A 25,290-nucleotide genomic window follows, 5' to 3' on the forward strand; every position below is an offset into this window, starting at 1 on the left:
GGCGCTTTACTGGTTCATTCAGTGATGTTTATGACCTCCCGATTGTTTACTTTCCCAATGATGAATACAGTCTCGACCCTCATCAATGGCTTTACTCATTTTTGACTCCATAAGCGAGTACATTTTTTTTCGATTCGCAGAAGAGTATCTTCCTGCACTCGCCTCGGCCCAAAAACCACCTACAGGAGATTTACCAAACGCTGTTCGCTGAGTGCTGAGCCTACTAGTGGACGCCACACGACACTCGTTCATCAAGATGGTATTGTAACTACCCCGAACAGGCTCACCAGACTTATGGCAAAGAGTGCTCGGCGCACAGTTGCAAAAGGCTTTTCAACGTATTTAAATTGTTGTGGATAGGGCTGCCTTTAGATTTCCATTACTAAGCGGTACCTCGATACTATATTCTTCTGATTATCGACTTCCATCCCTGGTCCGATTAACATCTAAATTAGGAAAACGTTTTTCGAGCAGCGGCAAACCTCTGAGTATATTTGTGCTATGAAAAAGGTTCATGTAAAATCCATTTGACATTTGAAGGCAGCGTAAAACTGTAGGCCGCTCCATTTATGTAACAAATTACAGGAGATGATCGGCCAAATACTTAGCAAAAGTGCAAGCGCCAAAATATTATTACTAAACTTGGATGGCTTGGAAGTTGAATGCTGATTACACTTCAGTGTCGCCTAGGCATTACAGGGTTAATACCAATTTATTTTGATAAAGTATACAAACAGTTTTATATTAAGTAATTTCCTTCGCCACGAGGCAATTTTTTATTGAAATATTTCAATACATAAAGTACAATAAAATAAATAGCGAATAAATAAATAGCTAATAGTTAATTTACCCTAAATAAATAAATAAAATAGTTTTTGTAGCATTCTGACCTGTCGAAGCAATTAAAAGTAAATACGAATGGATAAGTAAACACCTTTTTGTAATTAAATATTTTATAAAACTAATTTAGGTAAATACTAATACATCTGCGTGAAATCTCTTTTGCAAATATTTGTCATTATGGTCAGGTTTTTGCAATTAAAATCCATTAATTTATTTTATGGACATCGGTCCTTACACATTCCACCAAAACACGCATATGCATAAAATTCTTGTATATATAAATTTAACTAAATAAGCAGTTTGCGGCGAAGTTTTACAGCCTCACCACTTCAACACCTTGGGTTGTAAACAGCGATTCCGCAGCTAATTTCAATTTCTCATTAACTAGTTTAGCAATTTTCGGTGTGCGCCGCCAGACAAATTCACGTGTGCGGTCATGATTGTCCTTGCTCTCGACCTCCACCTGTCAAAACGACGAGAGGGAAAGGTAAAGGAGATTTAATAAATTGTGCGTAGCATAAATAATATCCAATATTGAATGTAAAAATGAAATTGTGAAAAACGGGTTGTAGACAGAAACGTGCTGGTAGTTTATAACTGCCATATGCACCTACATACATACACATCTAACTATGAATATTTAAGGGATTTGAATTCAAAAATGCTGAATAAAACAAAAATGTCGACAATCGGCCATCTTTTTCACATATTTTTTCAACATTTGCTCACCCAACTAACCTGTTTCGGCTGCTGCACCTTAATGGACATCAATGTGGCGCGATCGTTGACAACACTAAATTTGATGCGCCCAATCATCTCGTTTGTACGCGCTGTAGCGCTTTTCACACTATGCACGCTACCGCGTTTGAATGACTTTTCCACGCGCAAAGTCAATGGGCCCAAAGTGAATTTGGCCTTTATGGTTGAGTTGGAGCCTTCCGGATCGGCGACCACTTTCACATTGCCGACACGCTTCAATGAAGCCAGCCCAGAGAGGCTGCCTTCAGCTTTTTGCAGCTTTTCAACTTCCTTGCCAATTGCGACGTTGTTGTTATTGCCGCTACTTTTCGTGTTCTGTTTTAGTTTTGAACCTGCGCTGTTGTTGTTGTTGTTGTGGGCATTGCTGGTAGTGGAATGATTTTTTTTGGTATGTGTCTTGTGCGCTTTGTTTGAAGTTTTCTTTTGACTCTCAGCCCTATTAGCGTCCCCATTTAATACGGTGCGCATTTCCGGTGAATTGGCGGCCGTGTTGAGGGCGTCGCCGGTATTTGCCGGTAATTTAGCATCACCGACAGTCGACATTTTTTCAGCAGCCACTGCTTTGATGCTTTGCTCCTGTTGTAATTGTAACTGTTGCAGTTGTTCCTGTAATTTGCTTTGGGTCTTGGCATCACTCATTTCCATGCGGCGTGGCTCTTCATCCAGAGAGCGTGGCTCTGATTTAGTATTTTTTCTGTGAAGAAAGAGAGAGAGAGGATTAAAATAGAGGGAGTGAACGCAATCAAGTTGAAATTTAATTTTAATTCTGACAGAGATCTTTACAAGCCACTTCAAATAAACATGCACCTTCTTTGCTGATACATTGGTACAAAAGAAGAACACTCATTTCCGAGCTCTGATAACCCTGCAGGTAAAATAAGAGAGATAGCATTTAGTGCCTTTTTCTTATATAGGTTTTGACATTTTTCTGCCCTTATCCCTTTAAATAAATTTTTTCAAAACAAAGCTTGTTTTTAAAGCGCATATAAATTTAATTTAGGCGTTTAAAAAAATGTGAAACTTTCTGGCTTGATTATTTTTAATGAAAAAAAGTGGTGGGCTTTACTATTGAATAACTCAGTGAGAGGGGAGACCGGTATGTTTGCATGTATGTATTTATATAAAAAAAAATATTTATTGGTTCAAAAATGGTGGGTAGGCCATTGGCCACAGTGCAAAGTTCGTTTGCCACCTCTGCATGGTTGTAAGTCATGCAGAGTTCGCAAAATGCTCCGGAAGCAGTGTCCGGAGGATGCATCAGCATGCAGAGCATACTTTGAAGTGCCATCTAATTGGAACTTAAGAAAGTTCAATTACATGGCAGTTGAGAAGTGCATGTGCAAAAATTTCCTAAATTGCATAAAGGAAATTTTTGCACATGCAGCAGTACATAGCATTTATTTAGGCGCCTGGTGTTAGCAGACGCGCCTAAACATACCGGCCCCCCTAGACGATTTGGTCGTCTACTGAATGTGACATAGCCGCAAATATCCGGCTCGAAGGACCATGAATAACTCAGTGAGAGGGGAGAACGGTATGTTTGCATGTATGTATTTATATAAAAAAAAAATATTTATTGGTCCAAAAATGGTGGATAGGCACTGTGGCCAATGGCAAAGTTCGTTTGCCACCTCTGCATGGTTTTAAGTCATAAAAGTAAAATCATCAAATTATCTTGCAAGTGTTCGCTCCAAACTGGGGCGCACTTGGACTTAGGTTCCGCAGGACCTCATAAGTGAAATGAATTAATAAACTGCACTGCAGGGACGCTAAAATAAAACAAAAAACCGCCGAAACTTAATTTTGGGCCGTATACTTCGGATCTGTATACCCTTTTTCTAGAATAGCTAATTTTTCCAAGATATTTTCATTTTAAGTTTGGATTGTAAATGAAAAAATTCAAAGTTCAAAAAATTTGTTAAATAAAATACTCGTACATGGCGTATGGGTAATATTCTTTCCTGCTCATATTTCATTTGACCATTCACATGTTTTATAAATATCCATCGCTTTTCTTCGTCAGTAGCTTAATGTTTTTGTAAAGGGAAAGGCTTTGTTATAAATGAACAAAATTTACATAACATGTGAGAGCTCCGAAATTTTGGATTCCCAAATTCCTTTGGACCAAAATTCTGGAACAAATATTAAAAGAGCATCTAAATTCTGTTGGGTCAAACCTTTTAAAGACTAAACGATGCAGAGAAAATATTCTGGGTATTAAAACTCTGGATACAAATTTATTGTGGACCATAATTCTGTATTTTTTTAGTACTGTAAAAAATTCCGGATTATTGGTTTGTAGTCAGAGGCTTTCTGTTCGCCAACTCCTTCACAAAATCATTTTCTTTCACGAAATGGAAGGTTTTTTCTGAATATTTTATAGTTTTTTGTTTGTTTTCAAAAACTTTTGTCACAAGTCGCGACCAAAATTTATATTGTAGTATTTTAGAATAGACCGAATTAAATATTGCGCTTGCTCCAAATGAAAAACAATCCATCAACACATAGTTGGCATATATTTTCCCTTTTCGACTTAACAGCATACATTTTTGTCACATTTATTAAAACATAAAACACAGAAAAATTTATATTATCTTTATTTGTAAATTGCACTAAGTCTGTTCCAGGCACTTAAGGATTTGTAGGTTTTATAGGAATCGGTTGAATCTGTGCCCGTAACGTTAAGCTAAAGGGCTGCGAGAAATGATATTTGATTTTATCTTTTGCGTTAACGGATTCATTATCTAATAATATGTACCAAACCTTCTTGCTGAACCCAGAATTTTTAACAAGAATTGATCTCTTTCGACTAGTGTGCTGTGGGTCTTACAATTAAAATCAAAGACTAATATTTTGCAGGCTTGTTGTTGACTTCATGATACAATATATTTTCGCTATTACCAAGGGATTTGAGAAAAATTAAATTTTCGACCCGCCCTAACGGTCAAACATATCTATATACTTATATAATCGCGAAGGCATTTTTTGTTCAACATGGAAGATCTGCACCGTTCGCTCGATTTTCAAATATGGGGTGTCAAATTAAAGCGCTTGGCCTGTAGATGTGCAAACTGGTTTTAGTTTTTCGAACAGAGTTGCCAGCTGTAGAACAATTGTATTCAAATTATTTAATAAGCAATGCCATAACAGCCGCGCTGCTTGCTCGATTTTCCTAAATGAGGTGCCAAATTAAAAGGCTTGGACTGCTGATATGCAATGAGGGTTTACTTTTTTGAAGAAAGTTGACACCTTTTAAAAAATTATGTATTAATTATCTAAAAAAAATGAAGTAATACATATCTGGCATCAATGGAAATGGTTTTGAAAATCTTTCTTTCTTAATTTAACTTTAGGAGGGTTGCTACCTGTTCAGAAAATCAAATTAAATTTGAATTAAATAAATTAAATAGGAAACAAATGTTCCAACATGTGGGTGCCAAACGAAAGGTGGCTCAGAAAGTAGCAGTTTGAAAGTATTTTGAAGTGGGTTGCCACCTGCTTCAAATGTCGAATTCAGTTAACTTTCCCAAAAGTTATATGAAATGTCAAAATTTGGATGTCAAACGAGAGAATGTTAGCAAGTCTTTAGTTTAAACATAAATAATATTTTTAAAGTGTTGGAAGAGGGTTGCCACCTGTCCAAAAATTTATTTGAAATTACTAAATAAGTTAAATGAGTTATTAAAATATGACGTTAAACGAAGGTGGTAAGATCTCCTTAGTTTGAATATTTAGAATATTAAAGAGGGTTGCCACCTGTTAAAAAGGTAAACTAAAATTATTTAATAAGTTAAAGCAATTATCAAAAATATGTGCATAAACTGAAATGGGCTTAAAAAGACTTTATTTCTGAACTGTATTTATGAGGGTTGCCAGCTGTTTCAGAAGCCTTAGTTAACTTATGCAAAAATCCGAAGAAGAAGATAATGGAAGACGAGCACAAACACGAAGAAAAATTTTAATACGTGGACCTAGGCTAATATAAAAAGCAATACAAATTTCTGCAGTATGAAAGGAAATAAAACTGAATCGAAGTATAAGCTGATGGTACATATGATTGAAGTTGATGTGGATCTGCTTCTCTATTGCTAATTATTAATATTTTGCAATTCATATTGACTTATTAATTCTACATTCAATGTAATCAAAACGAACATTTCATGTACCGTTTTTAACTTGAATGTGATTATAATAATATCACGTATTCTACGTTTAAGTTTGGCGGCTGTGGCTCCGACACAGGCTCAATGCCAAGTCTAAGGCGCTGGACTGATCCTTTTTCGTTCAATTGGCTCTCATTGCACAAGTCGTGAATAAGACTAAATTGCACTACTCGACAACACTGGCATTTGCTACTGTCGTGCAGAAATAAGTAGACGAGAAAATTCGTCGAAAACAATCCAGTGCTGCCATGTTTCCCCGTTTTAATACACTAGTCGAATGGAAATTTTAAGCAATGCTATGCAATTTTCAATGCGACTAGACTCTCGAAAAGCGACTTGGATTCCACGGACACTCACAATGAATCGTGCTGAATACCTACAGGTATCATACAAATTATGCACACATAGACACACCTGCACAATAATCGCACACCTGTGGTAATTCAATTAAGCTGTTTAACTCAAAATGTTACCCTCCCAAGTACTTACAATTTAGTTTTTGTTGCCGATTTTGCTGGTTTGGCTTTTGTTGACCCGGTCGTATGCCCTCCCGCTGTGCTGCCTGCTGTTGTCACTTTCTTGGTCGCCGATCTGGCATGCAAGCGCACTACAAAGGGATCGTAATTGTTGGCCACAATCCGATTGATGCGCGAGAATATCGAATCGATGAATTGATTGTGTCGCTCCTGGAAGGCGTCGTTCGTCATTTCGATAATGTTGTTCTTCAGGTTTCCTAGATACATATTGATGAGTTTATAGGCTTATTAGTGAATATTAGCGTATTTATACGGCATGTGGTTTTGTATGTTCTTAGCAACTACATATGTATATAAATTAGTATTTTATGTAAACAAATTTTGATATTATAACGTAATTGCTGGTAATTTTCGTTTATAAATCAATATTACTACGCAAACAAATCTAACAGCTGTCTGCTGTTAATAGCCGTAAGCAGCCTAATTTTACCGTTTTAGTATTGATTCAAAAGCGCTTAGGAAACCACTAATCAAGAGAAGTAACTTAGCTTTTGAACTGCTTATTAATTATGCAATAAATAGCCAAAATTATGTACTTAAGCGTCTGTTGTGTTATTAAAGCGGTGGTTAATATTTATAAATATTATGTTTCGTAGATGGAATTAAAAACAAGTTAGATAGAGTTACATACATATTAGTAATAATAGTTTGTATTTTTTGTCAGATTTAATACAAATATGTTATAATTGTTAAAATCGATATGGATTTGAAAAAGTATAAGCAATTGAATTAATTGTTTTGACTTTTTTTCAAATCTGCTTCATTCTGTAAACTTAAAGGTTAGTCCATAAATAAATGTTTAAAATAGCTAAGAAAGGATCAATATCACATACAGGTACATAGCTCCCATATAACTGATTGTTCCGATATGAGGGAACTTGAGAAAATCATTAAGATAAGTTTTCTTAACGGTATCACCCGTATACCAGATTATTCAGATATACTTTTTGGGATATAAGAACTCCATTATTTAGAAGCCAAAAATATGAAATTTTTTGAGCTATGTACCAACCAGTTATAAGAGGTAAACTTAGAAAACTATGACTACAACTTATAGCTCTCATATAGCTGATTGCTCAGATATGAGAAGTTGTTTTACAATAGCTTAATTTTGATATCTAGAACGTTGAAATCTTGTGAGCCATTTCAATTAGGGATGCCAAAATATCGGGAAAATTGGGATCCCGGGATTTCAGGATATTTTTTAGGTAATCCCGGGATCCCGGGATTTATCCCGGGATTCAAATTGAGTCATAAATTTTATGAATATGAGTAAAAACTCAATATCTGAAAGCATTTAAACATACCATTAAATAAAACTATTTAAAATTTACGATAAACTGATTGTAAAACTCATATATCGCTAGCTTAGAGTGAAAAGTTGCTAACTTCACTTTTAATGAAAAATCATATTTTGATATAGGATGCTAGATAAATTAAAATTGCATCGTTTCGAAAAGGGTAAAGGTTTATAAATAAACATGTACACGACACATTTACAAAACCGGCACTCAAGTACACAATACATTGACAAAAACAGTACTAGACTGTCTCGCTTTGATTTCGGAATGCTTACACATTGAGATGTTAGCTTACTATCAATATAGAAGTATTACATATATGTAAATATCGAATCCCTCCGATTCGTATATAGTTTTGCTTTGCTTTAAACAGGCAAAATGTTGTATTCAAAATTTTGCGAAATATTTGAAGAAAATGGCTATACGAAGTTATTTCCTCTCCTGTACAATTTTTAAATTGGGACTTAGCAACTTTGCACTCTACGCTAGCGATATTTATTAAATCAGACAAATTTTAAAGTAAAACATTTTTTTAATTGTATTTAAAAAACCATGTGATTGAGGAACGTGTACATCACAAATAATAATGTAAATACCACGTACTTTTGAAAGTGACGATTAATAAAAAAAACATAAAACAAAAATATACAAAAACAATTTCTCTAAACATAAAGAGAAACATATAAAGAAATGGCGAATGGAGAATTTTTTGCCATTTTTTTCGCAATTTACCAGCAATTTTGAGGGTGTATGAGTCAACGGATCTCAGAATCGGATTCAGCGGGTCGAAATACATGTTGGTAGTTGGGTCTGGTTAAAAACACACACCCCCTTTTTTGCCGGTGTTGTTATTATTGCACTTAAAATGTTTTCATAAGAGCAGCAAAGCATTCAAAGCGGAGTCTTCTAAGCTTGGCCTGCAGTTTTTACGTACAAAACCTACTGATGAAAAACATATTTCGGCATTAACACTTTTAGGCTGAACTATCAAAAGGTAGACATAATCCATTTGAAGATAATGACCCCTATCTCCTCCATTACAAAATATTTGAACTTCTTTTACCAGCACGTCGGTCAGATTATAAGTTTTTCGATTTGAGGAAGTTTTGAGTAGATTGATCTAAAAAATTATCTAACTTTCCGAATTCAATTTTGAATAAATTAGCCTTATTATTTACTGATTTATCGAAGATTTCGTATTTCTCCAAATTACCGTTATATGGGAGGTAGGCGTGGTTATTGTCCGACACCTGTCCATTTTCAACACCATCCGTCCTACGTCCGAAAGAAGTGCACGTACAAAGTTTCTTTAAGATATCTCAATTTTTACTCGAGTTATCGTGTGCACAGGCGGACCGCCGGACGGACAGACAGTCACCGCTTAATCGATTTCTCTTTTCATTCTGGTTACTTATGTATACATTTGTCTATATCTATCTCGATTCGTTTTACCTGTTACAAACAACCGTTATGTGAACAAAGTTATAATACCCTTGTGCACAAGTGCGCTCGGGTATAAAAAATAACGCGCAAGGTTAAAGGTCAAGTGTCTGTCAAATGAGATGGGTTGTCTTTACATTTGATATTGACACATGGCAAATAAACATGGTAGGTATTACCATGTTTAACAAAAAGAAAACAGTGGGTACATTTATCTATTCAAATTGGTTGAAACGAACCTTTAAACTTTTATGGAAAGTGGTTCGGTTTTCGGTTCGGATCAAACATTTGTGGAAAATTTCGGTTCGGTTAATGGTTCAGTTAATAAATAGAAAAAAAGCGATTTTCCGGTTCAAAACTGGTTCACGTCCCTGGTAGTAACACCATATTGGCTTTGAATGCAGTAGGGGGTTAATATTGGCATTTTATTTTGGTTGCGTCTGTATGGCCCTTTAAATTTTATACATAATTATTATTTTTAAGTGGAAAAACAAAACTCAATAATAACACAGTAGGAATGCTAAAATGACAAAAAAAACGTCGAGACAAGTCAACTTAATTTTGAGCTTTCCAAGATATTTTTTTTTTAAGTTTGCACTACGAATGAAAAAAAGTTCAAACTTTAAATATACCTTGTTTATACCTACGCAAGAACCGTATTAACAAAAAGCTGATTTGACTCAACACATATTTCTTTCAAGTATTTATACCTCGGTCTTTATTTCGCACGATGAAGCCGTATTCAAAAGTAAACCAAATGTGCTGTTTTTATACGACATTTCTTTAATAACTAACTTGCGCGGTTGACCGAAATGGAAGCGAACAATAATTCAAATTTAATATAATAATAATTCAAATTTAAAAGGGGATGTTTAAAGAAAGTCAGCCTTTTTTCACTTCGCGTCAAATGAATGATGCGTTTATACCTGTTTTCTAACCGATGTGAGAATTAAAAAACCGATTTGAAAACAAATTCGAGTCAATACACTTTTGAATTTCTGAGAGTATTGAAATTTGGTTTATGCATACGTTTTGAGCCACGGTGAAGTGGGTTAAAGCGCTTTATGTATCGGTATATACAAAGTAATAGAAAATATTACTCACTCGCCATGTACGAGTTTGTACCTGTGCGCCCATGTACGATGCAGCGTATGAGTAATATTACTTGCTGCTCATATTTCATAAAAAAAAAGAATCATTACCCATATTCATTTGGCCATTCGCAACTTTTTTATTTTTCCATCGATTTTTTCGTTAGTAGCATGAATTTTTTCGTAAAAGAACGTGCTTTAATTCAAATGAAAAAAAAATAAAAAAAATTTCCTACAGTGTAATTACACTGGATCAAAAATTTTAGTTTCGTTTTGTTCTCCAGGCTCCGCTTTTTTAGAGTTTTAATTGGTAATAGCAAAAATATGGTTCATTATGCTCTAAAAAATATCTGTGTGAAATGTGAAAGTTTTTGGTCAATATCCTAAGCTCGCCCAAGTCCATCAAAGTTCAAGTACTAAAAAAAAATTTTTCTTAGCTAACTTCGATTCTCTACAAAAAAGGTCCATATACCTAATTATGTGGGACTAATGGGGAAGATTATTGCAATTTTAGTAAAAAAATGTATTACTTAATTTATTTATTAATTTTTAATTTTTGGCCATATTGAACTTTGATGGACTTGGGCGAGCCTAAGATATTGACCAAAAATTGTCATATTCCACACAGATTGTTTTTAACCGACTTCCGAAAAAGGAGGAGGTTATCAGTTGGTCGGAATATATATATTTTTTTTTTTTGGTATGTATGTTACCGCATAACTTTGCACCACGTCAACCGATGTGAATAATTCTTTTTGCAACGGAAAGGTAGTGTCTCAGAGGTGGTCCCATACTAATTTGGTATAGATCCGATCATTGGATCATGAAATATATAGATATATATATATATTTTTAAGTCGGTTGTTTTTTGCTAAAAATTACTTGATAGAGCATAGTGAACCATATTTTTGCTATTACCAATCAAAATTCTAAAAAAGCGGATTTTCAGCCCACGCTAATGTACATCACTTCCCGATAAGACTTACAGTTTCTGACAAATTAATTAATCATTCCAGTTTTTTTTTTTATTTTTTAATGAAAATATTTAAAAAAAATCATACTTTAACAGAAGAAAAATTAAAAAATAACAGGTTCTGTGCCAAATTTTTGCCGCTAAGCTAAAGCCTGTTTTGTTACAAAAAAATCAAGTTACTTCTAAAGAAAATCGATGGATAAATAAGAAATAATGAGTGGTCAAATGAAAATGCGCAAAGATTTTTTGTATGAAATATGAGCAGAAAAGTGTGTACACAGGTGTACGTGGCGTATGTGTAACTTTCCTTCCTGCTCATTCTTTATTTATCCCTCTCTTTCCTTCAATAGTAATTTGATTTTTTTGTAACAGAACAGGCTTTAGCTTGGCGGCAAAAATTTGTCACAGAACCTGTTATTTTTTGATTTTTCTTCTGTTAAAGTTTGTTTTGTTTTTAATTTTTTTATTAGCAAATAAAAAAAGTGGAATGATTAACTAGTTGGTCAGAAATTATAAGTCCTATCGGAAAGTGATGGATATATGGTTTACCGCCAATGGAACTAATGTTTGTTTTAAGCTGAATAACGGTAAATTGAAAATATCTCGAAAACTTATCCATTAAATAAAAAATTAGCTAGATTTTCGGAATCAGCGAGCAATTCTATATAGGAATTAGAAAATGGCATCCGTGGAACATTTTTGCTGTAAACCAGCGTTATTATTTCTGAGCGAAAATAATAATAACCATAAAATAATTATTAAATGCTATCTTTAAAGATAGAAAAATTGTTCTCTTCTTTGTGTTAGCTCCTATAAGAGGCAAAATAATCAGCTTTTTTTCATACATGAAAATTCTTAATAGTTAACATTTTTGCAGTAAAAGCATGAGGTAAAAGGTAGGTGATAAATACAAGCTTCCATGTTTCGTTACAAACAAAGTAAATATGTTAAAAGAAAATAGGCCCAATGTACAATTACAAAAAAAGCATTGTTTCAAAAATCACTTTCGTTGTGTTCGAAATACCAAAATCGAATAGCATTTTGCGCTACCAAATATAACAGGTATCGATTTTCATATGAATTTCGAGGCTTTTCTTAACATTTAATTTATTTCTAAGAAATATGTCTGTGTTCGTATGGAAAAGTAGCTTATGTCGAAAGGCTGGCTTTAGTATAAATCGGCATTCGCAGCATATGATTGCGAATGACTCATTGGTGGTGAGCCGTTTAAGAACTTTTCGCAAATAAACGTGCAAGAAATAGCTCCGATACTAGCAAGTCAATATTCTTATTAAGTCTCATCAAAAAACTCTTTGTCGTTTAAAGAATAAAGGGAATGCCGCATTATACTAAAGCCAGCCTTTCGACATAAGCTACTTTTCCATACGAACACAGATATATTTTGTGCTCCTTAAGCACTTGTTTTGCTTAAAAAACAAAATTTTCCTCCGACAGAAACAGATAAGCCACACAAATACAAAGCCACATGATAGGTATTATGCAATACTTAGAATTTCCGTCAGCTATTTTCCATAATATTATACATATATACTGCTAATATGTTTTCCCATTATGCATGTTAGCGCAATGAAATAATTTTGCCCGAACAATTTAGCGAACTATTAAAAGCATGCTGTATGGCTGCAATCAACTAAATACAAGAGCTGAAACTTTATCCAGCTACGTACCTGTTTAAATGCGTTTATTTAGCGTGAGCTAGCGAAGCACTTTAGTTACATGTATGTATGTACATAAGTATATACATACATATACTAAGTACAATGTACACAGCTGATAGCTAAGCGCAAGTCAAACTCATAGCTAGCGCAAATGGAGTTATTACAAGTAAATAACCTACAAAAATAATTAGCTCTAATCTTTTGCATAGTACATATCTAAGTTTGGTATAAACATAATTTTGTGAAGGCATGATCTTGTGTTTACAGGAGATTTTCAAGGGTTCCAAATTATAATACTTGTTTTGAGCTAACACATCTTTGTGTATGCCAGTGTAATCCAGGTATTGTTAAGATTTATAGTATGTAATAATATCCTTTTATTAGTTTTTGTTGATTTTTCTTATAAGCAAAAAATTACTCATACGCCTCCGCCTCTGTTTATATTGCATTTATTTATGACTTAAAACCATTGAGTTCTCTGGCGACTATGATATGCCCATTATTACGACATTGTATAACTACAACTACTCTACAATTGAAGTAGAAAAGACGAAGACGAGTCAAATTCCAAACCATAGTTAGGCATAAGATAAAGCAAGCTTCTAAGGCCTTTGTGCATGATCAAATGAGCGTATCTGGAATCTGTGCTAGTTCGGGTAACACAAAGGTTTTTTTCGATGGTTAATAAAGGTTTCGAAAGGTCAATTAAAATTAAACTTTGGAAGAATGGATTCAAAGAATATTTTTATATTTCCATTCAGTGAAGTTCATCGACTACCGGTTTCGAAAGGAGTGATTTTTTCTATCAACAAATTCTCTGCAGGGAAAACTACCAGTTGCGAACTAGAATATTACCGGTTAGCTTTTCATTCCAACTAGTTCACTTTCCATCCCTTTTCAATGTTAAAGACTGGTATTTTTAACATGGCAATATCCTACGAGATGTCAATTGATTAGATCGTTTGCAAATTCATTCCCCGTGAAAAGCATAAGTATGCCATTTTGCTCGTGGCGCTCCAACAGCCGCAATGGCCGACAGAGTAGGGCACTGGCGTGGTATTACTGAGGTCGGCGGTTTAATCTCTGGCGCAGGGAGACGTTTTTTATTGTTTTTTAATACATTTTTGTATTTAGGGTTTTCTTGTGTTTTTAAATTTAATAACAAAATATTTTTATTAATATCTTGTTTTATGGCACAAGTATTTCTTCCCATAGCTTGTTTTTTCTGCAATGAAATCAGATTTTCAAATTTATTATTTATATTTAAAGTGAAATACATAATTATACTGACTAACATTGAATTAATTTTAAAAGTCTTAACCACCTCCAAGCGAACTCGAACCTGCGATCTCACCACTAGAACCGTCCGTCTTCACGCGACCCCACATCCGACATTTATAAGAAAAGCAATTAATTGCGTTTATGTTTGGTTTTGGCAATCCAAAGGCAGATGTCGCTGAACGCTTAAGTTCTTCAAAATTGTCGAACTGGTAGGCCATCGCTTTAGCACATTCTAGTTAATGAACTGGTATCTTTACTGACTGGTTTGGCTTTTCACTGCAGGGTTGTGGCAAGCATCTTTGCACACTCATCTACAGCCAGACATATATGTAAGTAAATGTGCTTTCAAATGTGGAATTTACATCAACACCACAGCACGCGATTTGTATGGATAAACATGTACTATCTATTTATGTGTGTGTTGTCACCGCTCTGAATGCTGGGGTTTATTATTTCCAAATAGGAACATTTTTCAATGATAATCAAATATAAAAAAATTCATTTTCACTATGCATTATTTCCCTCAGTGTACAGATGGTCGGGGCGTCCCCTGTGTTGACGCCCTTTTCTGCCAATTCGTAAGCGATGGAGTTTTTCGTAATTTCCCTATATCCTGCTAGCCATATACAACGATTTTAGAGATAGTTCAGGCATTCCCGTTTGTCTTCAAACTAAATTTGAAAAGTGTTCTAGTGCTTCTTTGATGTCAGCCAATTCTGCCTGAAACACCTTACGGAAGTCTAGAGGCTACAGATCACATAGCAGAAGACCCCGCAGCCACCTCACCCCATCCAGTCAACCCGTGTGGGAATGTGTGTAGAGAAAGAGCAGGTTGGAGCTTTTTTAGTGGAGCGCAGTGATTCGCATAATACCTAGAAACTTTCAAAAATTTTAGAATGTCCAGTGTTATGTAATGCAGAACTAATGCCTAGGACTCCTTGTTTTTAAGTCACAATTAAAAACTATAGAACCTTGCAAGAATTTAAACAAATAAAATTATTACAACCTCGTACCAAAAAAAATATTTCATATTAATAATACCGTATAGGGTTGGTCGAATGAATGGCCGTCCTAGCCACCAGTTCCGAGTCTATTCGATTTTTTAGTATGAGGCCTTATGTTCGACAAAAGGGGTAGTATAAGGGACTCAAAATGGAGAAAATTATACTATGGTTACAGAAGATATGGAATAAATTAACTGACGAAGACCTGCGTGCCAAATGAACTTTTCCCTCAAAGTTTACACTGCTGGCAAATGTAAATAAGGATTAAAAGTTTAAAACTAATTAATACGACTAAAGTTAAATCTGTGGAAAATTAACAGAAAAGACTTTTTCCGCAAGATCTATAAAGGACCCTGGGTAACAGTTATTCGTCGCCAAGCTGTAAATACTTTTGTATGCACAATATGACTAAAAATCGCAGCATTTGGTAGGTCTTCTCACTTTAAACACCTAAGCACCCATCAAATGTTGAAACCACTCATACTGTTTATGTTCTTTTCATTCTAGTTATATTAAATTGTTAGAGTGTTTAGCTTTTCCCCTCAAAAAATAATGACCAAAATTAAGAGCTGGTCCAGTAAAACGCGGCGAAATGCCGTTGAAGCAGTGAAGTGAGCAAGCTGTGTGTCCGTGGTGGCCAAGTGGTAAGCTCCGAAACTTTTAGCATAATTACGAATTTGTTTATGTGTGCAAATATGTGCATGTTCACTCAATTAAGTGAATTATTTTGCGAGTTACTTAAATGTTAAATTAATGTCATTTTTGCGTGCACGAAAACATATCTGTACTTATTATGTACCGCAAATTTCGTTGAGGTCAACGAAAAACGAAAGCAGAGAAATTTAATTTTTATTTAAACGGAGTTGGAAGTCCTTTTTCAATATTTTGGTGTAGCGTATAAATGGATGGGGCTAGTAGGAAAGTATTTTTGAGACTCTAGAATTTGTAACCAAAATGTGAAGACCAGAGATGGTTACGGGCGTAATATCTAGGCACAACTTGGGAAAACATGAAATCGACCATACGATTATCGACGTATTGTCAATTCAATATAGTCGATGCTTAATGACGACACGTCGTTTTCTTTTAGACCTGCTAAATTATGCATATGTTTATACGTTAGTAGTTTTTCATATTTTCGCAAATCGTTGTTTTTGGCGAGTCCTAAGAACGACCAAGATCGAAATTTGTTCTTATCTTTTTAATTTGTGACTCTATCAAACTGTAATATATCGTTGAAAAATTGTTTTGAGTACTAAACATCCTTATAGTAATAAAATTTGGTCCTTACACTTTTACTAAGTGTTTGGCCGAGCTTCTCTTCCAATGTGAGCTGTGCGTCTTGATGTTGTTACCAAGAAGGGGCGGGACCTCCAGTTTTACGCCCCCTCGAACGGCAATTGGATTTTACTCAGAGGTTTAGCATTGCCTGGTTAAGGCCGACCGCTGTTAGAAAAAACTTTTTCTAATTTAGATGTTTCCCGGATCAGAGAGCAAACCCAGGTTACACGGAGTGTTAGTACGCACCTCTAACCACACTTGAAAGATCTGTTGGGCACGGTGCACATTAGAGCGATACGATAAGCGATACTATATGAAAGCGACATTGACTTTCTGTGCACGTAGGATTTGGTAGGATGCGATGAAAACTGTGCTCATTTGCACTACAGAGACACTGCGGTGACATATGTGTATTGCTTGCGTATCGGCCGAGCGACATGGTTTTCTATGACACCGCATATGGTATCGCGGGTCGTATCGCTCTAATGTGCACCGTGCCTTAGAGATGAGTGGTTAAAGCTCAGTTAGTCAAGACTTAACTTAACTTACCTCAAGAAATAGTGAAAGATTACTCAACACGTTAACTTAAGCCAGATGCGAACATATTTTGTTTTTGTGTTTTCTTTTGCAGCTGGGTGACAATTCGCCGCTTATAATGCTACATACGAAAAAATCATGCAATAAAAAATTATAGCGTTCACTTATTTTTAAGAAATACAAAAACGAAAATCTGACAAGCCTGATTCTCTCACCGCTCTCAATTTCCGTAAGGCAGTAAGTTAAGAATTTAACACTAACAGGTTGTTAAGTTTCTTACGGTAAGTTAAGTTTTAACTAACCGCCAACACAGTTTCTCATATACATAACAGGTTGGGTTGGTAAGTTAAGTTCCGAAAATTAAATCTAGACTAACTGAGCTTTTAGGCTTTGAACTATCTTAACTAGAATTGCCCTGTAAATGTTGATGTTCATAGATAACTCATATGCCACGGTTACAGTGTTGTCACTTCAGTCTAATAGCCGACTAAAGTTTTCATGCCATGGCCTAAGTAGTTTTCAAAAAAGTGGAAAAAATGGCTAAAATAAATATCTGAGCAAAATTAAAGGTTAATACTCATATAGTAAATTTTCATGGGAAATATTTTCGTAGATTATTTTAACCCATTAGATACCGTCTGGAAGGGTCGTTTTGACCCATAATTTAAAATACCCCTCAAAATGCAAGTTTCTAAGGTCGTGAAAGGAGATTAAAAATTTCCAGAGATTTATTCTTCGGGAAAAACCTTCATGTCACCAAAGTCTCTAAAAATTAAAATACAAATCTATGCCAAGAAGGAACAAAAAAAACCCGATTTTAAAAAATTTTGTATACATAGGAAAAATTCAATTTTTATATTTTAGAAATTTATACAAAGAAAACATGTCAAGTCATCAACCTAAAAATCCCTAGGGAGCCAAACTAACACCACATGCAATCCTTACTGCTTACTTTAGTAAGGGTTGGAAATGGATTAGACAAGGAACCTAACAGCAGTAACAGTTTTTATTTTTTCAATTTTCAATTGTGCCGTTATTGCACAGGACCAGCGATATGTATTTGTGCTTAAAAGTTTTAAGTTAAAACGATAATAATTATTGTACTATAGTATTTAGTAAAAGGAGGAAACGTTTGAATATGTTTAGTTTAATTCGTTTAATGAAATGAATTTTGCGTAAGAAGTTACTGATAACCTGGCATATAGCGCAATAATACTTGTGGAAATAAGTGGAAATAAATGTAATCGTACGAAAAATTAATAAATAATACAAAAGATATATGATGTTGTTTTCGTTTCCAACAAAAAATTTCGCTCTTTAATCAGCCGTTTCTCTTTTCGCATTCGATTCAAAAACAAAGGCAAACGGTGTGAAAATTGCGTGTTCGTTCCGCAAAATGTCACACTTCTTGTAAGTCAAAAAAGAAATATTCTCTGCCCTTTGAAGCTTTGTCAGCGGAGATGGTGCGTGGTGATTGTCCTTGTCTAACAAGGGCAAATAAATGCCCTTTAACAGGGTTGAATGTAACATCAAACACATTTTGCACCGTGGAAGGGCAACATTTTTTGGAAGAAACGAAATCACCATAAACAATAATACCAAAATTTTTATGAAAATTTAAACACCCTGAAAACTTCACTGCACTCGCTCAACTTTTATAGAAATGCCTCACAGGCGATTTCTCAGGCGCTGTTGTATCGCCTCATGTAAATGCAGCTTATCCTTCATGTACGCAATAGAAATTTTGAAGTGCTTGGCAGCACCTTCAGCCCTTCAACTAACCCACTATTCGTGACTTTTGAATTTATATTGAAGAGAAAATTTGCTGTTCAACTTTTATGAAAGCAAAATTTTGGCTAATTAGGTTAATAATCTTATTTAAGTGAAATTATGGTAGATTATTCAAATATATGGCAGTTGTGGTAGAAGTGAAGAATGACCGAAAATGTTGTAGATATACCACAATTCTGGTAAAGTGGCAACACTGTTCTCAAGCACTTCGCTTATAAAAACGGTCCTCTATTAGCGCCTCCTTACATGAAAGTACTCCACCGCTTTGAGAATAACAGTTATTATTAGCTTGTTCTAGTATAATCAAATGCATAACTCTTCAGATTTTGAATACAAGAAAATAAATTACGTTTTATTAAAAAAAAGAACCCTATTGCATCTAATAATTACAAAATGTCTTGCATATTTCTTCGTTTACCTAATACGTTGCATATTTCTGCTTTACGAAAGGTTAGTCCTTAAAATCAAACGCATCTACTGTACACATTTTTGCGCACAAACACTTGGTATTTTGCCTTCACTGGCTGTTGAGTCGAAACTTTTTAATTGCCCTTTTTCATCCATCTCCAGTGGCATTTTTCTATAAAATCAGCATTGCAACAGGAAGGAAAAATAAAAATGTTTAAAAACTTTGTAGCTTTAATAAGCTGTACATTTTAGTGTCCCTACAATTAGCGCAATAAACAAACGCAAACAATCAGCGAAAGCGCAAGTTTTCCTAATTTTAATTTGAATCACTTCAACGTCGTCAGCGTAGGTACTTTGGCAACTTACTGGAAACTTTTTGCAAAGAATTTTTAATAATCTAAATTTAGAGCAACAAAGATGTTGCTTGTAAATGTTGTTAAACATTTTTCATTAAACCAGTTTGCAAAGTAATCTCCTCTCCTTCGCAAAGGCTAAAGATTAAATAGGAAACTTCTTTTCACAATTAACCTTATTGCAAGTTCACACAATTTTCGAGTGAGATCGACATTTCTAAAACACTGACATTACATGGCTAACAAACTTCAAATGGCCAAGGTGTTTCAAGTTTTTTAATTAGCAAAATTCATTATCAAACATTTACCTTTTAGCATAGTGATTGACTACTCTTATGCAAAGTTTTGCCACGTGATAAAAATCAGCTGCTGATTAAAAGTTATCTAAGCTCTAAACCTAATGAATCTCAATTGGCATGCAAATTCCGTTTGTTTTTCATTTTTGTAAAGGGTAAGTGCGTATGTATAAATTTACTACCGCAGAAACAGAGCGATTTAATGAACTTAAGTAAAACTTTAATTTAATGCTGGCAGTGTAGAGACTTGTTTCAGAGTTATATAAGAAACTTCTTTGCATGCCACCAAATTTTGCTCTTAATTAAATTTCTAGGTGTACGTTAATTTGGGTGAACAGGTTACAAAGTGTGAAGTGAAAGAAAAGTTTTAGCTTCTTTAGTCTAAGTCGAAGATGTAATTTTAACACCTCCGGTCAAATTTAGCATGAAAAATCAGTGTCCACTAAAACAGTACTATAAATTTTGTGATTCTTAGTAAGCAGTGAGTATTTAGATGAACAATTTAGCTTTCTTTGTGAAAGGATTATACGTAATGTGACCAACTATTTCATAGCTCGAAGAAGTACAGGTTTGGTTGCGTTAAGTTAACGTCGCGAGCCGATTGCGAAATTTCGAATGCGGCTAATTTCGATGCCTGAGAGCTCAGTGTTTGTTCAGAAGTGCGAGCCAAAATGCTTCCATCTTAGTCTGGCGAAGGTTGGTCAGTCTAAAAGAAGGTGTGGAGATGATTCCACTTCATCTTCGTCTTGAAAGCTGATACAAAAGGATCAGTCGAAATTCCTAGTCTCACCGCATGAATACCAATCGCACAATAGCCTCTCAAAACCCTCATCACTAGCCCTTGAGAGGTAACGTATTTTAAAGTGCCTTATAAAAACATTTTCTGCAGCTGAGAAACGTCTTCTTTTCATTTTTTATGTCACATAAGGATCCAGTTTCCTTAAGCCTAATAGTAGTTCGTGCTGCGACAATTCAGACAAGGGCTCCTTGAAACAATATAGGCTTAAATCTGATTTCCTAGAGCTAATGAATTAATTGTACAAACGTACAAGGCAACCGACATCTCTCCTACCCTTTGCTCAATGTTAGGCTTCTACGACAGCCGCCGTTGATCACCCACCTAGTTACCTGGTTCAGGTAACCTTGAGCCAGACCAAAAACGGTGTATAGAAATCGTCCCATAACCAAAAGTTCCATATCATCTACATAGGCGATCACCCGACAGCCCACTGTTTCCGTTCCTCTAGATCAGAGGCGGGTAAATCAAAAAATTTTCCAAACACATGTAATTGGGCTTCAAAACGCTGCTTGCTGCGACGTCGACACATGTATACTAACATCGCCTTCGCGCGTCTTACGATAATTGACGATTGACTGATGCTTCGCTGGTATTTCGGCAAAGCAAATCAAATCAGTTGTTGTTGAGAGTGTTCGGACGCGAAGTTTTCTTAGTGGTAAATAAGCATGAAAAATTGTTGTACATTCCAAAACAATGTGGTAGATTCAAATAAATAAATTTATAAATATGTTATATGCACTTATGGTCAGCTGAGTTAAGTGACATTTTGACCAGTTTTGGCTATATATATTTTTTCTTTATTTAATGTTTATCTTTTTTTTGCAGACGGTGCTAGGCATTTTCTTCAATATAAAAGAAATTGGCAATCATTAAAAATCAAAGCGATTTCTTAGCGCTCGAAATTTGCACTTTGAGCTACTAAATTTTAATGGGATATAAAACTGCATATCTAAAACTTTTCTAGAAATTCTAAATAAAAAACCAAAGCGACAGAATAAGATGCTTTTTTTTAGGAATGATCTATCATTTTCTGATAGACATTGATAATTTTCATGTTGATATATATTACTTTCACCAAGCATAAATTTAATAAAGAACGCTGCTTTTAATTCTAAAAGCTTCAGTGCTCGATCGCCCTTTTTCACCTTTTCAAAATGACTATGACACAGTTTGTAATGTCTTTTTAAACAAGACATAACATTGCGACTTATAACGCGATAGCAGATCACGCATTGCGCACACCCATCCATGTTTTGTATGCAACAAAAAATGTATTTCCCATTCCTCCCGAAACATTTTATGTGTGTATTATTCGAATAGTTGGTGGTAGAAGTAGTAGAAATGTAGTGTTATCTATTGCACAAATGTGGTTGAGTCCGAGCACTGGCTGTTGAGCAAAACTTCGCTGCTTCGCACACAAGCGCATGTGTGTGATAGTGTGAGTGCCCACCTCTGCTCTAGATGGTCGTTTATAACCGCAATCCAGAGCAGTGGAGAGAGAACACCACCTTTTGGAGTACTCCCTTTGACTCTGCACTAAGTGCAAATGCTTCCCCACTCCGCCGCGACAGTTCTGTCACAATGTAAGCTAATTAGGTTGGTTTCTACCCCCAGATTATGACCTACTATTTCCTCGGGAGTGACATTGTTGAAGGCCCCCTCGGTACTGCATAATCTTCATGCGTGAAGGCTTCCTCTGATCACTTTACCAATGTGTGCAGGGCGGTATTCACCGACGTTTTCTTGCAATAAGCATATTGTGCTCTTAAAGCACAGTCACGAGGAGTCGCGTTTCGTATGTACAGGTCTATCAGTCTCTCTATCGTTCTTAACAAAAACGAAGAGACTGATAGTCCAAAAATCCCTAGGGGAAACGTGAGAGCCTTTTCCGGCCTTCGGGATGAACGCAACACTGACTACCCTCCAAGCCTTGGGGGATGTACCCGGTCCTCACGCAGTTCGCATAAATAGCATCGAACCCATTGCTCGACACCTTCAGAGACCTTTGCAGCTGCGCAGGTATGATGCCATCGGTCCACAGCGACTTTAATGGTTTGAACGAATTTATCGTCCAGGCCATGTGACGATCGTCCAGAAGATCGGGGAAGTACAGGACCTGGATTCTGTAACCAGTTAGCGACAATTTTCGAATCGCTATCGAATTTTTTGACGCAAAAACATTTATATCATGCGTCAAGAAGTGCGATTGCGATCCGAAAGTTGTCGCTAACTGGTTACAGAATCTTCCTCCTGAAGTACAAGATATCGGAAAGAAGTACATTTGACTGTACTTCGAAGTACGAAGTATAAGAGCGAAAAAAGAAGTAGTGTACTTCGGAAAGAAGTACGGTTGCTCACATTAATTATACGCAAAGTTGTCAACTTGTCGCACTCACCAGAAAACTTAAGAAACATTCATTTCAAAACATCGAACTCCATTATTGTTCAAATGAAAAAAGATAACATCGATGTAAAATTATATAATAATGTTATTTCTTTTCAAGGGATTGTTGTGAGTATCAATTTTGAGTAAATAAGCATCCTTAAATGAAGTTTAAGCATTTCTGAAATTTATCGGTTTATGAAATTTGGGCATATTTTTAGTCCGATTTCGAGATTTTCGACATCCTGCATTTTTGTGTCAAGTAGAATAACAATATGCGACAAAATCAAACTTGGTGGTTCGGTATGCGATAAAATCAAAAGCAAATGATCGTTTTGGATGTCAGTAATACTACGTTAACGAAATTTTTCGAGTTTATCTCAAATAAGGAAGATATCCTTGCACACAATTTATTGTTTAATTAGGTTAAGTTATTGAAAAATATTCTTATAAAATACTTATATAAGGGTTTTTTTAAACGAGGACTCATTTTTTAAGTTCGTTTATTATTAGCTTTGCGCTAGATAGCGCTCTAGGCCAATTCATTGAATTTCATTAAGTCTTTTTTTAAATAAATACTCATATTAGAGGGCTTTATTAAAAAATTCAGTTGTGGTGTGATTTCAAATACCGCAATTAATACTTTAAACATAAATTAATTTATTTATTGAATTTTGTTTTATTCTTTTCTCTACTTTTCCTTCAAACTTTTAACCGACTTCAAAAAGGGAGATGGTTATCGGACGCAAAATTACCTTGTTTTCCTAGACCCGAAATTTTATGTTTACAAGTTGGTAACTTATTTAGTGAAACAGATACAACGGTTTAATGGTCGCTGGTGGTACATATGTACCCGGGATTAAGACAATTATAGACTTTTCTCTAACTGCACCGCAAGTTCGAAAGAACCTAAGGAATACACTTTGGAAAGAAAGCTCCATATCAAGCACCTAGTAAGCCCAGCACTACTAAGGCAAGAAGGCTGAGCCTCGAATGTAAGAGGCAAAGATGTAAGCAGTTTTTGCATGCGAACCGGAAGGCTTTGCAGGAAGCAAAGAGATCTTGCTGGAGGGACTTCGGTAGTAGCAACGAGGATACTTTCGAAACTGCCAGATTGAGAAAAATTCTGTCGAGATCTACGAACTTGACCGGGTTTATGCAGAAACAAAACCATTCCTGGCCCACAGCAGGAACGGAAACAGTAGAACTGCTCCTGTACACGCATTTCCTAGAGATTTCAAATACAGGGGGCTCTCGACACGCTCCTTCGTGTGGGGTAGTAAGCGTACATGTTACAAGGAGAGGATTACTTGGGCGATTCAAAGCTTGAAGCCCTGAAAAGCGGCGGGCCGGATGGCATTGTACCCGCGCAACTGGCTGCGACGCTTGAGACCTTTGTGAATTGGCATTCACTATTGACAGTTGGCTACTGTCTAACAATCAACGTGCTTATCCGAAGGGCAGCTGGCCAGGTTAATCGAAAAGTCCTTCAGTAACAAGGACTATTGTCTTGTAGCCTTACTAGACATTGGGGGAACTTCTAACAACATAAATTCAGAGGCAATAACACAGGCCTTGAGGGAACTGTAGGAGGACGATTCTCTGATGGAGTTTATAAGACAGATGCCCTTGTGCAGGGTGATCACGGCAAACGTTGTTGAGAACTCGGTTTCAAGATATGAGACACTAGGACACCGCAGGGTCGCGTGCTCTCACCATTCCCTTTGAAATTAACCATAAACTCTCTCTTTCGAGGGATGAAATCGGGAAGTGCCAAGGTTGTCGTTAATGAGGATGACGTAGCCGCCTCGCATTGGGGCAAATTTTCGCAAACTCTGTGCGTCTTGATGCATAGGGCACTACGAAATGTATCCCTATGGTCCACGCGTTGTTGTCTCTGCGTCAATTCCTGGAAATTGGAACTTGTTCTCTTTACAAGAAGATACAAGTGACCGCTACTGACTCCACCTGAACTTAACTTGCTACTCTGAAGCTATAATAATAAAGCAAAATTCCTGGGCGTCATTTTCTACAGAAAACTGAGCTGGAAGCAGAACAAAGTTCAGCGTTGTGAAAAGGCGTTTGTGGCCCTATATTCGTGCAAGAGAGCCATGGGTTAGAAATGGGGGTTTATCCCGAGTGTATGCCACTGAATTTATACAGCGGTGGTCAGACCGATTCTCGTTTACGGAATTTTAGTATGTTGATCTGCCTTGGGCAAGGCCTCTAATCTTAATCTACTTAGCAATGTACAGAGGATTAGAGTGCGCTGTATTAGCGGAGCAATGCGGACAACGACAAATGATGTTTTAAATATCTTTTTGAATCTTCAGCCATTACATAGATCTAATGGCGCAGCAGACGGGATATCT

The 25,290-nt window shown here is 35.8% G+C and overlaps 1 protein-coding gene across 1 annotated transcript in view; it reads right to left on the reverse strand.

The window, feature by feature from the left end:
* Positions 1–840: 840 nt before the first annotated feature.
* The window catches only part of LOC118746547 (MATH and LRR domain-containing protein PFE0570w-like), a 32,587-nt gene continuing 8,137 nt past the window's right edge, over positions 841–25,290 (reverse strand). The window contains exons 2-4 of the mRNA XM_036480392.1: positions 6,255–6,525; positions 1,582–2,296; positions 841–1,306 (exon numbers count right to left, since the gene is read on the reverse strand). Coding sequence (XP_036336285.1) covers positions 1,157–1,306; positions 1,582–2,296; positions 6,255–6,525 — 1,136 coding nt within the window. The 3' untranslated portion in view covers positions 841–1,156. The remainder of the gene's footprint in view (positions 1,307–1,581; positions 2,297–6,254; positions 6,526–25,290) is intronic.

Source organism: Rhagoletis pomonella, unplaced genomic scaffold, assembly GCF_013731165.1.
Source record: "Rhagoletis pomonella isolate Grant_MI unplaced genomic scaffold, Rhpom_1.0 Rhpom_scaffold_00010, whole genome shotgun sequence".
In the NCBI taxonomy this organism is placed as follows: Eukaryota; Metazoa; Arthropoda; class Insecta; order Diptera; family Tephritidae; genus Rhagoletis; species Rhagoletis pomonella.